The following is a 13,847-nucleotide window of genomic DNA, read 5'->3' on the forward strand; positions in this document are numbered from 1 at the left end:
TAAAGAATGAAAAAAGATATACCTAGCAAACACTAATCAAGGAAAACTAGACAGTTATATTAATGTCAAAGCAGACTTCAGAACAAATAAAATTACCAGAAATAAATGGGAATATTATATAGTAAGAAATTATTCAATTATCCAAAAATCCTAACAATCCTAAATGTTTAATGCACATAACAAAAGATCTTTGCAACATATGAAGAAAAAACTGACAGATCTGAAGAGAGAAACAGACATATTCACAAATTTGTTTGGACTCTTCAGCATTCCTTTACCAGCAGACAGTAAACAAGTAGACAGAAAATCTTCAAGGATAGAGAAGACCTAATACTAGGAAGAACTTGAACCAATTCAAATTTATAAAGTACTTCATTTAACAACAGCAGAATACACATGCTTTTCTAGGGAAAATCAATGAAACCAAAGGTTAGGCATCTATAGCAATATGAAAGCTTTATGGAATATCACCACTCCACAGTCATAAACGTAAACTTTGAATTTAATGCAAATAGTTGTTATAAAAGGAAAATTTATGACATCATATTTGATGTTATTAAGTATATTTAATTATGCATCTAATTCATCACACTGTAACTTCTACTTTTATGTACACATTTTTTTAAGGCAGAAAATTCAGAAATAAGAACTGCAACCTTACTAAAACAAATATTTCATACTTTCAGGAAATATTCTAATGTTGACATCCATCTGGTGTTTGTGAAACGAGAATGATGAAAACAAAGGAAGAACTTGCTCATCTTTCTGTCCCCAGAATCTAGCACAAACTTGGAACGTCATGGAAAGTCAAACAATATTTAGTGCTAAACCGAAAGAAAGGGAAGATAATTTTAAATTCATAGAGAACATTATGTTTTGCTAAATGTAGCAGTTCTCTATTTTGCCATAACAAATTAATACAAATTTAGTTGCTTAAAGCAACGTAAATTTATTATCTTACAGTTTTGCATGTCAGAAGTGATGACATGTGTCTTAATACGCCAAGATCAAGGCCAGGTGTTGGACTGGATGCCATCCCTTTCTGGAGGCTCTAGGAAAGAATCCCTTTCCCTGACATTCAAGCTTGTAGAGGCTACCACATTCTTTGGCTCATGAACTTCTTGTTCTATCTTCAAAGACAGCAAAAATGGGTCAAGTCTCTCATTGCATCCCTTTGACTCTCTTTTCCCTCTTCTTCTATTTTTAAGGACTTATGTGACTAGATTATCTGTACCCAAACAATGAAGGATAATACCATGTCAAGTTCAGATGATTAGCAACTTTTTGCACCTGCAACCCTAATTCTCTTTTGCCACATAATATATTCACAGATTGTGGGAATTAGGATGTGGACACCTTGGAGGCCATTTTCTGACTAATCTACTGAGGTTTTAGAAAACTGTATAAAATAAGAAGGTATTCATCTGGTATTTTTAGATTTGTAATACAGCAATACAAGAGGACAGAATACATGATATGCAATATTCTACTTAAAAGACTTGAAAAGGATACAAATCTATCACATGCTATTATAATGTATCTGATACATTATAATGATAATTGGATTTTAAACATAACATTACTAGTTTAATTTTATCATTCTTTTCAATGAAGGGTTGAGCCATTAGGATTTATGCACATCACATTTCTAATTGTAAAAGCAGAAAATCAACCAATTTGTGATACAACAGTATAATTACTTCATACAACAATTCAATTTAAGATAAAAAGTAGGCCATTTATATCAAAGGAAAAATATGAATGTTAAATATGTAGTCAAAGCATAGTCAACCATATAACAACTTATATAGCCTTTATTTACTACTTCTTCAATTCAAAGAATGCCAGAGTCAGCATGCCAGCTCTCTGGATTAAAGTAGGATTTTCAATCAGTATTCCAACAGTCAAATTATTTTTTGCCTGCTAACAATGAGTATAATTCAACATTTAGCTCATTAAGAAAGTATTTATTTATAAATTGATTATGTTACTTTTATTATCAAGGTTTCTTTTTAATTTTGTCTAGGAGAAAAATACATTAAAAAGTAAAATATTTCTATCAGCAGTGAAGATGTCAACATTTAAAATCAAAATGACTGTATTATTGTAAATGTTTAGAATTAATGTTCCTATATATGATATAATAGTAAAATATTATACAGGGGAAAAGGTCTTTATAAATATGAGATCAGCACAAACATGTTAACTGAAACTTTTCTTCTTGACTACAAACTATCCCAAACATAGTATAACACAAATATTATTTATATCTAAAATTTATATTTACTATAAATATTATTTATATATGTTTATATATTATAAATAGGTATTCATATAATAATTATATTTATATTGGAGGAGAAAAAAACCATCATTGTATACTATTCAATTTGCAAATGAAAATTAAAACTTTCAACCACAACGATTTTCTCTGTCAATCTAGCATAGTTTTTTAGCCATATCAAGGCAGTCTTGAAACAATAATAAAGACTTAAATGTTATACAAATATTTTGTAAAAAACAGAAAAATATCATTTGAAAAGATTCTTCCAAATAGAAAATAGAGACAGACACACACATACATACTGACCACATAGAAGTCAATGCTATCTTAACTGCCCAAGCCTATTTTATGTCATAATACAGATAGAACATAGAAACTAAAGCTCTAAGTATACTAGAAAGTTAAATTTTATAACTACTGGAAAAAAGTTAGTCCATACAAGGAAAACAAGATATCTTGCACATATCTGATATAGATTTACAGAATTCTATGGTGTTCTGTTCATCAAAGATTCTTGTGTTTCTCTCTATATACAGCAGCTCCACGGTGAATTTATGCCTTTATGTAGAGCTAGAAAAATGTAAGAACACCCAATTTCTTCTTCTAGCTCTACTGGTAGGGGAACTAACAAGATAAATAAAGCAGAAACTGGAAGGTTTTACAAAGAGTATATTAACAAACTGAAGAATTTTGAGGCACCAAGTTATGTTTTTCCTATAATTCACCTGTGAGACAATATAACTCTATCTAAATATATATATAATTGGAATACCAGAAGGAAAGGGAAGAGTAAGGTCAGAAGAGGTGGGAACAACAATAAGAATCAGTTGAGTTAAAAAGCTACATAGTTATAAAATAAATAAAATGAATGAATAAACATAAGCCAGAAGAAAATAGAATAATACACGTATATAGTGTAAGAGAAGGAAGAAAGAGGAAAAAAAGAAACATAGGTGGAACAAACGGAAAACAAACAGAAAAATGGCAGATTTAAAATCATATCATTTTTACATTAAACATAAATGAAAATAAACAGACATTAAGAAAGAAGACACTGTCAGAATAATTTTAAACAGAAAAGCAAGACTAAATTATGTGCTACATGCCTAAAATTTGAAACAGCCCCAGTATCAACAGGTGAATGTAAAAGCAAATTTGCTAAAATCATATAATAGAATATTACTCATTAATAAAAATGACTAAGCTATTGATAGTTAAGTATCTTTCAAAATATTGTGCTGAGCAAAAGACAGATCCATTTCTGGATCTAACAGAAATCAGATCTGACAGAAATCAGATCCAGCTGATATGTATACAATTTTCAGCAGTGGGGGAGAAGGTGGGCCTGAATAAAGGAATCATGATGAAACTTTTTGGGCTACAGAAATATTTCACTTCTTGATTGGGGAGGTATTCATACAGGTGTATATCTTTGAGAAACATCAATGAGCTGTAAACTTAAAGTGAGAAATTCACTGTATTTAATGTACATCATAATTTAATAAAATTGAGAAAGTGAATTAAATTAGAAATCAACAATATATTCAGAAATGGTCCAAAATTTAAAAATTAAACAATATACATTAAGGCATTAAGGACAATGTTAAAGGTGGTTGCCTGGATGTTTAAGATAATATATATAGTTGAATTTGGAGGTTTGAGCTTAACACTATAATTAATAATAATTTGGAAACTGATTAGCAATTTAAACTTACACAAAAAAATTTATATGCATACACACACACACACACACACACAATCAATTACCAATTGAAGCTGAGCGCATTTGTCTCATATGAGTTTCTATGACAGAAGGATCCCGAGAACTGTAAATTCCCAATTCAGGATAAAAGCTGGAGCCAATGTCATCTGGAGGGTTGTGTCTCCCTTGTGGATAATTCTTGGCTATTCTAGGGTCCCAATGCTCCAACACTGGATGATTCCAATGTATATATTTACCGTCAAATTGTGGATTTCCATACCAACTGTAATAAAATACGTGTAGATAATAATTCAGAGGTGGTAGTTCTTCCAAGTTAAGTTCAGAGACTTTGGAAGGTTTCATAGTGATTTCAACAGTTTTTAAATTCTTGGTATTTGTTTCACTGTTGATTCTGTCACTCTTCTGGAAATCAAAATTTTTCCCCAAATGAATAGTTCGTTGATGAAGTTCTGGAAGAAGATCAAGTCCAAAAGGAGCTCCAAATGTAGCTGTATTTGGTCTCAGCATTTTTAAACCCATCATCAGAGAGAAAATAAATAGAATAAAAAGTGCCAAAATGATGCAAGTCCTTCTCCGAAACTTTGCCATGATGACATACTTTAAACTCCAAAGTAGTAAGTGTTTTGCTGCAATTTATTGAAAAAAGATAATTAGTGTTATCAACAATATTTTCTAATGTATTCAACATGAAAAGTAAAATCTATAAATTTTATTGTGTTGAATTAAAACTGATTTCATAATATATTGGTAAAATTAAGGAAGTACAGTATGATATTAATTATATCATCATATATCAATGTCTACAAAAAGAGTCTATGGCTAGAATAAATGACAATATTCATTTGGATATATCACCACGTGTATGCCAACTACATTTAGTCAGACGAACCCTTAGGAAATTGTATTTAAGATATTAAAATAAGGTTTTCATTACTTGAACAGATTACATGTATACTGAACGTAGAAAGGGAATATTTTATGTATATTAACTAAAATTTTCTTTTAAAAAATCATTTTTTTTATTGTAGAGGCAGGGTCTCTCTACGTTGACCAGGCTGGTCTTGAAGTCTTGGGCTCAAGGGATTCTCCTGTCTCAGCCTCTCACTTTAGTGGGATTACAGGTATGAGTCCCCACAACCCTGGCCTGAACTAAAATTTTCTAAATCTAAGTGTAAAATTTACAAATCACAGTTAATAAAAAGGATATACTTATGAGTGTATAAAAATCCCAGTCATTAAACAGATTTTCCAAAATTATTTTAACTAGGGTAACAATTTCATAAAAGGGAAAATTACTCATTTTAAATAACATTTTGAAGTAAAACAGAATCAGACAAAATTTTTTAAATGACAGTAGAGAAAAAAGAAAACCACCAGTTAGATATTCCCAATTTTTTAAAACAATTCATTAGGCTGGGGATGGTGGCTCATGCCTGTAATCCCAGCACTTTGGGAGGCCCCAGTCCTAAATTTTTTTTTTTTTAATTAGCCAGGCATGGTGGTATGTGCCTGTGTTCCCCAGCTACTCATGAGGCTGAGAAGGAAGGATTTCTTCAGGAGGTCAAGGCTTCAGTAAGCCATGATTGTGCCACTGCACTCCAGCCTGGGTGATAGAGCAAGAAAACATCTCAAAACATAAAAAATTAATTTATGACTCTGAAAATCTTACTGAACAGAGATTATAAACAGTAACTTATAACTTCTAAAATGGTATTATATGTGCTTTTGTTTTAGTAAGTATGTTTATGGACACATATTAGTGCAGTGCTTCTTGGCTGATTAAGAAAACACATTATTGGTGTGTGTGTGTATATATATATATGTGAGAGTATATTATATAAGTACATATACATCTTATGATTGAAATATTCAAATATTTTATATACAAATTTCTTATTAGAAAGGTATTTGGCACAATGCTGACATTAACTGATTTATAAAATATGAGTTTCTATGATATATCATGTGCTGTTACTCTAGAGAATTAAGTTAAAACGGACTAACTCTAATAAAAAAGTCAGACAAGCAAAACTTCCTACAAACTGCTGCTTCTATTATATGTGTGTGTAAGAAACACTAAACTAACCAAGTATATTTCTTTTACAGCTAAAATCATAAGAATTATTTTTAAGGTCAATCTTGTTTAATTGTGAATAGTGAATAATATAAATATAAAGAATAATACAAAAGATAGTATAAAAGACGTGTCTAATTTAAAACATATAAAGTAAATATTCAAAAAGAAATCTGCCAGCTTTAAAAGCTCCTTTCCACTTCTTGCATTCCCTCTGAATCACCAGTCCTGCTCTTCTCCCTGCCTAAGGGCAATTGCTTGACTTTCGTGTTTACCATTATGCCTCATCTTTCTTTATAGTTTTCCCACTACACAAGCATATCTAACTAAAGTTAATTGTGTTTTGTCTGTTTCAAACTTTAAGTAAATATGGTGTGCATATATATATATAAAAATATACACACACATATGAACACGCATGTATATTATATATATACACAATATGCATACTGTGCATATATATCAATGCATGCAGGTACCTATACATGTGTATATGTACACATGCACATACATATGTATTTACCTATTAAGCATTTTATGTTATATATGGATACATACATGTCATACATATATTTACATATAATATAAATATCTATGATTATATATACATAATTACATGTATTTAAAATTTATAAAACTCTTGGGAAACAATATTGATTACTAAACCTTTTCTGACACTTTACCTTGTATCCTAACTCTTCCCCATCCCTGCATTCTATCACATCAGTTCCCTCCCTCTCTAATAAAAACCTATGTAAATGAATTTTTAGTAAAGGAATAGGTAGTCGGGTCTGGAGGTTTTTTTTTAATAACTATATACATATTGGCAAAATGTTCCTCCAGAAGATATCTAATTAATTAAAAATGGGGACATAATAACAGTGGAAAAGCTACCAAGACACCAATTTATAGTGATCAAAACTGACTTTATTAGTTAATTTTGGGTAAATAAGTATGACCATTAGTCTCCAGAGAAGCTGTACTGAGAAAAACACAGAATCACTGATGTGGTATTCCTGTTAAAAATTAATCCAGAACTAATCATGAGGAAGAATCAGACAATATATTAAAAGGGGATACACACACACATAAATACACACATATTCATACATATATGCACACTACATACATACACTACATAAATGCTTACATGCAATGCAACATATAATAGGTAAAGGTGTGTGTGTGTGTATAATGGTAAGCAAATGTAGTAAAACATTACCATTTGGTGAATGTGCAGGAAAAATACACAGAAAATATTTGTGCTATTTATCCCAGCAGTAAATTGAAGGATATGAGCTGTTAACATACCTCCTTATTTCTGGAAAGGGCCAAATCATAAAGTCTTTCAGACCCTGCACTGCATGACTCTAGGAAGTGAAATTTCTACATTTGAGTTGTGGCAGTCCTGTTGCACTAATAGATATAAAATGATGATACAACCATTTTGGCGTGCAACTGTAATTTGTTGTCCTGAAATTTTCAAATTATTGACATCACAATAAATACTTCCCTTTGCTTAAAGAAAGGGAGAATTTTGATGAGATATGAAGCAAAAATAGTATTTTGGATGTAATATCATATCAACTATATTAAAGATACACACGGAAGGAAATAAACATGTAAAATAGTTATGTCTGGGTAAGACAGTGATACTTTCTTACTCTGTTGTCTAAAACTAGAACATAATACTTCACAAGGAAGAAGTTTAGGTAGGTATTCTATAAGCAAAAAATCAATGGTAATGAATGTTGCAAGAGTTACAGAGAAAGGAGAAACAACTAACAGATTTAGAAATTAATAAGGCATTGATTTTTGAAATGTTGACTTCAGCTATATGGTGAGATGCATGAAAGATCAAGATATATAATAAAAAGAATATTGGTCTTGAAATCCGAAGATGTAAATTCAAATTGGTCATGCTGACTTAGTTGTGTGATCCCGGGAAGTCACTTAGCCTTTTCTTAAAAAAGAGGGTATCTGTTTTGCCTAACAACAAAACTGTTCTGTGAATCATGGAAGACAAATTGAAAGAGTAATGTTTTAATCAAACAGTAAATACTAATGAATTTATAAATAAATGAAAAGTGACGAAATATAGGAAAAAATGGAAACTTTAAACATTTTCTTAGGTTCATTTTCTGGATCTACACATGAATACAAAGCACAAAATGTCCATTTATGGAAGCTGTTTTTTTTTCTCTTTCTCTCTATCTCTCTCTTGCCTATAAATGTAATTTCTTAAGCTGATCCCTCTGTCTTCTCATTTTACATTACTTCATTGATTCAGTTAAAATGTGTGTTTACCACATCATTATAGATGACACACAAGCTCAATTTTAAGAGAGGATCTACTGGCTCTGGCTTAATAAGTCATCTCAACCTAAATAAACACAGATGGACATGGAGATTAAAAATATGATCTCCGTAGGTCAAATGCCTGAGTCCAAATTCCAGGTGTGCCATTTTTTAGTTATCTGACCTACAAAACTGACCTAATCTTTCTGAGTTCCTTTCCTCACCTATAAAATGAGTTATAACTCCACTCATATTTTGTGAAGATGAAATCAGTTAATATTGTAAAACTCTCAGAAACATGTGGCTTGCTAAATAAATGTGAGCAACTGTTTAGGATGATGATTAAATATGGTTGTCTGGCAAGCAATTAAAATGTAACACATTTTATTCTAAGTGCCTATTTTCTCTATATGACCAACTATTGAAATATCAGTCACCTTCAAGTCAAAGTTGAAATGCTGCCTCTTCTTGATACCTCTCATGATTCCACAGTGAAAAGTACTTACTCCTCATATGTTATTGTTAACAGCATTTACTTTTTAAATTGTCATTTCTTATGGATTATATCATGCCATGCATTTATATCCCCTACTAGATTGCTCCTTAAGTTTCAGATATGGAGTCTTTTATCTTCCCATTCTAGTAGAATATATCATCTCTTTCACATAGTGTTCATTAAGTGATCAGCTTAAAAAAGTGAGTTTCTGGCTCTTTGGTGTTTGATTGGTTTTTGGGCAGTATATATATATATGTGTATGTGTGTGTGTATATATATATGTGTGTGTGTGTATACATACACATATATATAGACAGACTACTGACAGTTAACACACTTGATAAGTTTACAGTGTATACTGAACATATTATATAGAATCATAAAGATCCAATAATTTTAAAAATCCAATTTAATAGAAAAAATCATCTTCAACACTGCAAAACCACAATGACCCTTGAGATCCCTAAAATATCTGATATTGCAGGAAAGGGGTAGAGGAACTAATTTAGCTTCAAAAAAAGAAAAGTTTTATGTCACTATAAGGAAAAAAATGCAAGTTAATTGCAGATGTATGTTTCCAAAACAGGAACCTACTCAAAGTATTGGCTACTGAAAATCTGTTTTCTCCTCAAAAGCCTTTTTACATTACTCATACACAATAGGTTCTTTTGAAGCTATAGCTTCTATTTTGTGAGATTTGTGCATTTAATCCTTTGAAATACTGATTTGAAGTTTAGTGAATTTTAATTAAAAATTATTGGACATATCCAGCTAGCTACGAGACTCCAAGAGATTCAGAAGCAGGGTGGTATGAGTTAGTACTTCAAAAATTATTTGCTGTTATCATGTAACTCAGAAAAGCCAAAAATCTGCCCTTTTTAATTACTATCAACTAAATTAAATCACACAGGCTTCTGGTGCTTTTTATTTTTAATTTTCTTCTAAATTTATTCTGTATGAAGCCACCAGAGATAAACAGAACCCAATACTAGAAGACACATCTGTAACTTTCAAAATCAGTTTCTGTACCAAGGCTTCCTTGCCCAGATTAGTTTTACTGTAAATACTTGTACTCTCTGGTTAACAGAAATTCAATTAGGGATAGTTTCATCCTTCCATTCTAATCTTCACAACAACCTATGAAGCAGAATTTTTAACCCCATTATACAGATGACGAAACTGAGCAGTTGGTAACTTTTTCAAAATCTCTGGGCTAGTAAATGGCCAAGCAACCAAGCTGATGTTAACCACTTAGCAAAGAGCAGATCAAGTCTGGCTCAAGAACTCAAGTTCTTGGCCTCATGCTATTCTACTTTCTTTAAGGTATTAGACAAATCAAATTTAAAGGATTTATCACGGTTATTTTTGTGACATAAGATGAAAGCTGCTGCTATATGGTTATGTTTCCAATTAAAGATTATGTACTTAATAAACAGTGATTAAGTGTTACCTACTTCATAAACTGTAGCCTAATCGTAATCTAAAGGCAGCTTATTCTATTTTTCTGATTATATATTCACTATTTATCACACGATTAACAGCAACAGCTTTGGAAATGTGTTTTAATTGCTGTTTTTGTTTGTTTTAGAGGGTGTTTTTCTGCATTGAGCCTGAAAATCCACAAATTCACAGCACCCTAGTTTTTTCAGGTGAGATACAAAGATGTGTTGTCATGAGAGTGATCTGCAAACAGTGAGACACGGTAACACCAATATCTAGGTTTTACTTTATATATATATTTCAAACTACTGCCTCAATACTTTAACGCGAAGAGCCTATTCCAGTCCCATTTTTCTTATTTTCAAGTTCATAATCAACATTATCCCCCCGCCCCTTGTTGTTTTATAGCACTTCCACACTTTCCCCTGACACTTATCCGTAGGGTCTTGCAACAATAAAAAGAAAAGAGTTATAACTGCCTGTACTTCAAGTTGCTTCTTTGGAAAAAGGAACAACAGAAACACTAATTCAGCACTGCTGCATCCCGAGACTTTACTAGTAAAGGGTAAGAGTCTAAGATGACAGTGCCAAACACGTTAACAGGTGAATGGAAAAAGCATCTCCAGCGGCTTCGCCATCCGGTGGTCTCCTCCCGATGCCCAGAGGCGCTGAGACAGGCGACAGCTACCTTTCCTCTGCACCCTGAACCCAGCAGGCCTCCGTCCTTCCACTCTCCCGGTCTGCTCAAGGCCCAGAGGCAGTCTGGAGGCACAAGGAGAAGGTGTTGAAAAAGAATTCCATCCGTCCCGAAATTTCCAACTTGCCAGGGAGACAAGGAGGTTCCGTCCCAAAGAGGAGGCGGCAAGGAGGCCGGTGGGATGGGTGATAAAGTAGTGTAAAAAGCAGTAAAACTAACTAACGCAGACTAACACAGGGGTAAGAGTGACAGCATTAGCTGATCTGAGGTTTCTAGGCTCGCCGCTCGGCGCCAGCAGCTGCCTGCCAGAGGGACGCCGGGTCAAAGGGCACTAGCAGGAAAGCAGCCACCAGATTGGCTGCCGGGAGAGCGCGCAGGCGCCCGCAGTGGACCTCGTGCCTGCCGCAGCCGCCTCCACGGGCCCGAATCCTGCAGCTACTCACCTGGGTCGGGGAATCGGCTTCCTGCAGGGATTCGGCCAGCGGAGAGGTTGAGACTCAGAACACCGACCCGACCGCCGCCGCGCCGCGCCGCGCCGCGAGCGCAGCCAGCCCCGCCCGCCTCCCGAAGGCGCGCGCAGGGCGTTCGGGGACCCCCTCCGGGACGGGACGGGCGGGGGCGGGGGCGGGGGCGGGGTCAGGGAGTGGGCGGGGCTCGGCGTCTCCCGGCGCCTCCCATCGCGCGTCTGGGACGCCGAGGGCGGGAGGGGCGCGGATGAAGGACAGAATTGAAGACGTGCATTGGAGTCAGACTACGCTCCTGTCCTATTTCTGCAAGTAGAACTTACTGCCCTTAAAAACGGTCTGTTGGGAGGCTCTAACTTACAGAGGACGTATTTTTGTTTGTTTTTATGTGAAACGTTCAAAAGTTGCTTTTAACCCGAGTACATTGGTTTTCAAATTTTTTTAAGATGAGGAACTGTTTTGATTTTTTAAAGAATAGAACTTTACTTGGAAACCCAAGGTAGGCACATGCAGATGGCGTTTTTAATTTGGAATGTATTCTGTAAAATTACATCGGTACTGAAATAATAGAAGTAATTGAAGAGAAGTCAGATGTGAAGAGCAAGAACTTTTGAAATGGGATTACAACTGAGGGTTTCCATCTTACATTAGCTTCAGAAAACAAGAAAATACTATATTTTGTTTGGTTGCAATAGTAACAGGAAATCCTTATTCGAGCTAGAACATGCTGATGTGAACAGTTTTGTAAGAGCTCTCCTTAAAAGTTCACTGGAATTTTTACACCTATTTTAATTAGGAAGTATACATATGAGTATATCTTATGTGTTATCTTAAAGAAGAAAAATGAAAACTGCCCAGGTACCCACTACAGAGCTTAAGAAAAAAAAAAAAAACAAAAAAAAACCTGTTTTATGAAGCCTTCTAGAAAGGCCTCTCTAAAAACATCTCCTTTTTTCCCTTCACCATTATGCTGAATTTTATATTACTCATTCCCTTGCATTTCTGAAAATAGTTATATATGTACAGTTCCGTAAAAATACAATTTTCCTGGTTTTATATATGAATCATTTTTTCCCTTTTTTTCACTACCCATTTAGGTTTTGAGAGGTTTTGTGATTCGTCTATATACAAGTCCATTTCCCATTAACTAGACTGGCACATCATTATCCTTAACATGTGCTATTGTCAGAGTTTTAAGTTTTTGCTGGCAAGAGCATCTGATTGCTCTTTTAATTTGCATTTTCCCCTTTGCTAAAAGCCTGTTCATAATTTTGTCTTTTTTTATTAAATTGCTTGCTTTTGAAAATTTGTAGATTTTTATTTTTTTCTAGTTTAATTCTCTCTTGTAAGTTACATATGTTGCGAATGTCTTCTCTTAGTTTATGGACTGTCCAGTTTTTATGATGTTTCTTGATGGTCAAAAGCTTTATACTTCAGTATACAGCTTTTTGAATTTAATAATGTTTTACATCATAATTTTATGCTTTTTGCTTTCTTGCTTACAAGATTCTTCCCAACATAAGATGATAAACTATTCTCTTTCTTCTACAAGTTTAAAAGTTCAATTATAAAAAATTTTAGACACAGAAAAGGACAAATAATAACATAATAAACACCCATGCACTCAACTCTATGTATTGCAACATTTTGCAACCACCTCCTCCTAATGGTTCTTCTCTAAAATTACCTTAAATATACTTGGCTCCTCACTCTTTCATTTAAATTTTAGGATGAGCCAGCCAAGATCCATTAAAATAATTGGATTTTAATTGGGCATTATATGGAACTTGAAAATTGACTTTAGAGTTTATTTTAGTGAAATGTCTTCTTATCTATGAACATGGTATTGTTATTTTATTCAGGTACTTTATGTGCTATTATGCTTTGTAATTTATTGAATATCTTTCATTATATTGCCTCCTAGTTTTATTACTAAAATGTCAGATCTCTCTCTTTAAACTATGTTTTCTAATTGTTTAGTAATATTGTATTAACAGAGCATCAATTTCTATATATTGGTACCATCTCCAGAAGCTTTGCTGAATTTTTTTGATTGTTTGCTTTATTTCCTTGTTACATCTTTGGATGCCTTATATAGGTAATCATACTACTTGTGAATAAGAATAATTCTTTCTTTCTTTTTCTCTTTTCAAACTACTTACTCAGTTTTTTCTTTTATTTATTAAGACATCATCCAATACAATGTTTAATGTAAGTAGTAATGGCATTTTTGTCCCATTTCTCACATTACTGCAATACTGCTAAAGTTTTATAAGGAAGTACAATGTTTGCTGTGGGTTTTTGGTAAATACTTTATCAAGATTATTAAGTGTTTTGTTTTCAGTTCATAACTTTTGTTGTTTGCTTTTTT

General features: G+C 33.2%; 1 protein-coding gene and 1 long non-coding RNA gene across 4 annotated transcripts in view; one reads left to right on the forward strand and one right to left on the reverse strand.

Annotated features, from left to right (window-relative positions):
- MANEA (mannosidase endo-alpha) overlaps positions 1–11,535 on the reverse strand; it is a 33,587-nt gene extending 22,052 nt beyond the window's left edge. The window contains exons 1-2 of the mRNA XM_012444297.3: positions 11,456–11,535; positions 4,052–4,633 (exon numbers count right to left, since the gene is read on the reverse strand). Coding sequence (XP_012299720.1) covers positions 4,052–4,595 — 544 coding nt within the window. The 5' untranslated portion in view covers positions 4,596–4,633; positions 11,456–11,535. The remainder of the gene's footprint in view (positions 1–4,051; positions 4,634–11,455) is intronic.
- A 192-nt stretch (positions 11,536–11,727) lies between these two features.
- The window catches only part of LOC105711505 (uncharacterized), a 163,235-nt gene continuing 161,115 nt past the window's right edge, over positions 11,728–13,847 (forward strand). For all 3 annotated transcript variants that reach the window (XR_010336662.1, XR_010336660.1, XR_010336661.1), the window contains exon 1: positions 11,728–11,975. This is a non-coding gene — a long non-coding RNA (uncharacterized LOC105711505). The remainder of the gene's footprint in view (positions 11,976–13,847) is intronic.

This window comes from Aotus nancymaae, unplaced genomic scaffold, assembly GCF_030222135.1.
Source record: "Aotus nancymaae isolate 86718 unplaced genomic scaffold, 86718_ANA_hifiasm-v0.15.2.pri h1tg000040l, whole genome shotgun sequence".
Taxonomy (NCBI): Eukaryota; Metazoa; Chordata; class Mammalia; order Primates; family Aotidae; genus Aotus; species Aotus nancymaae.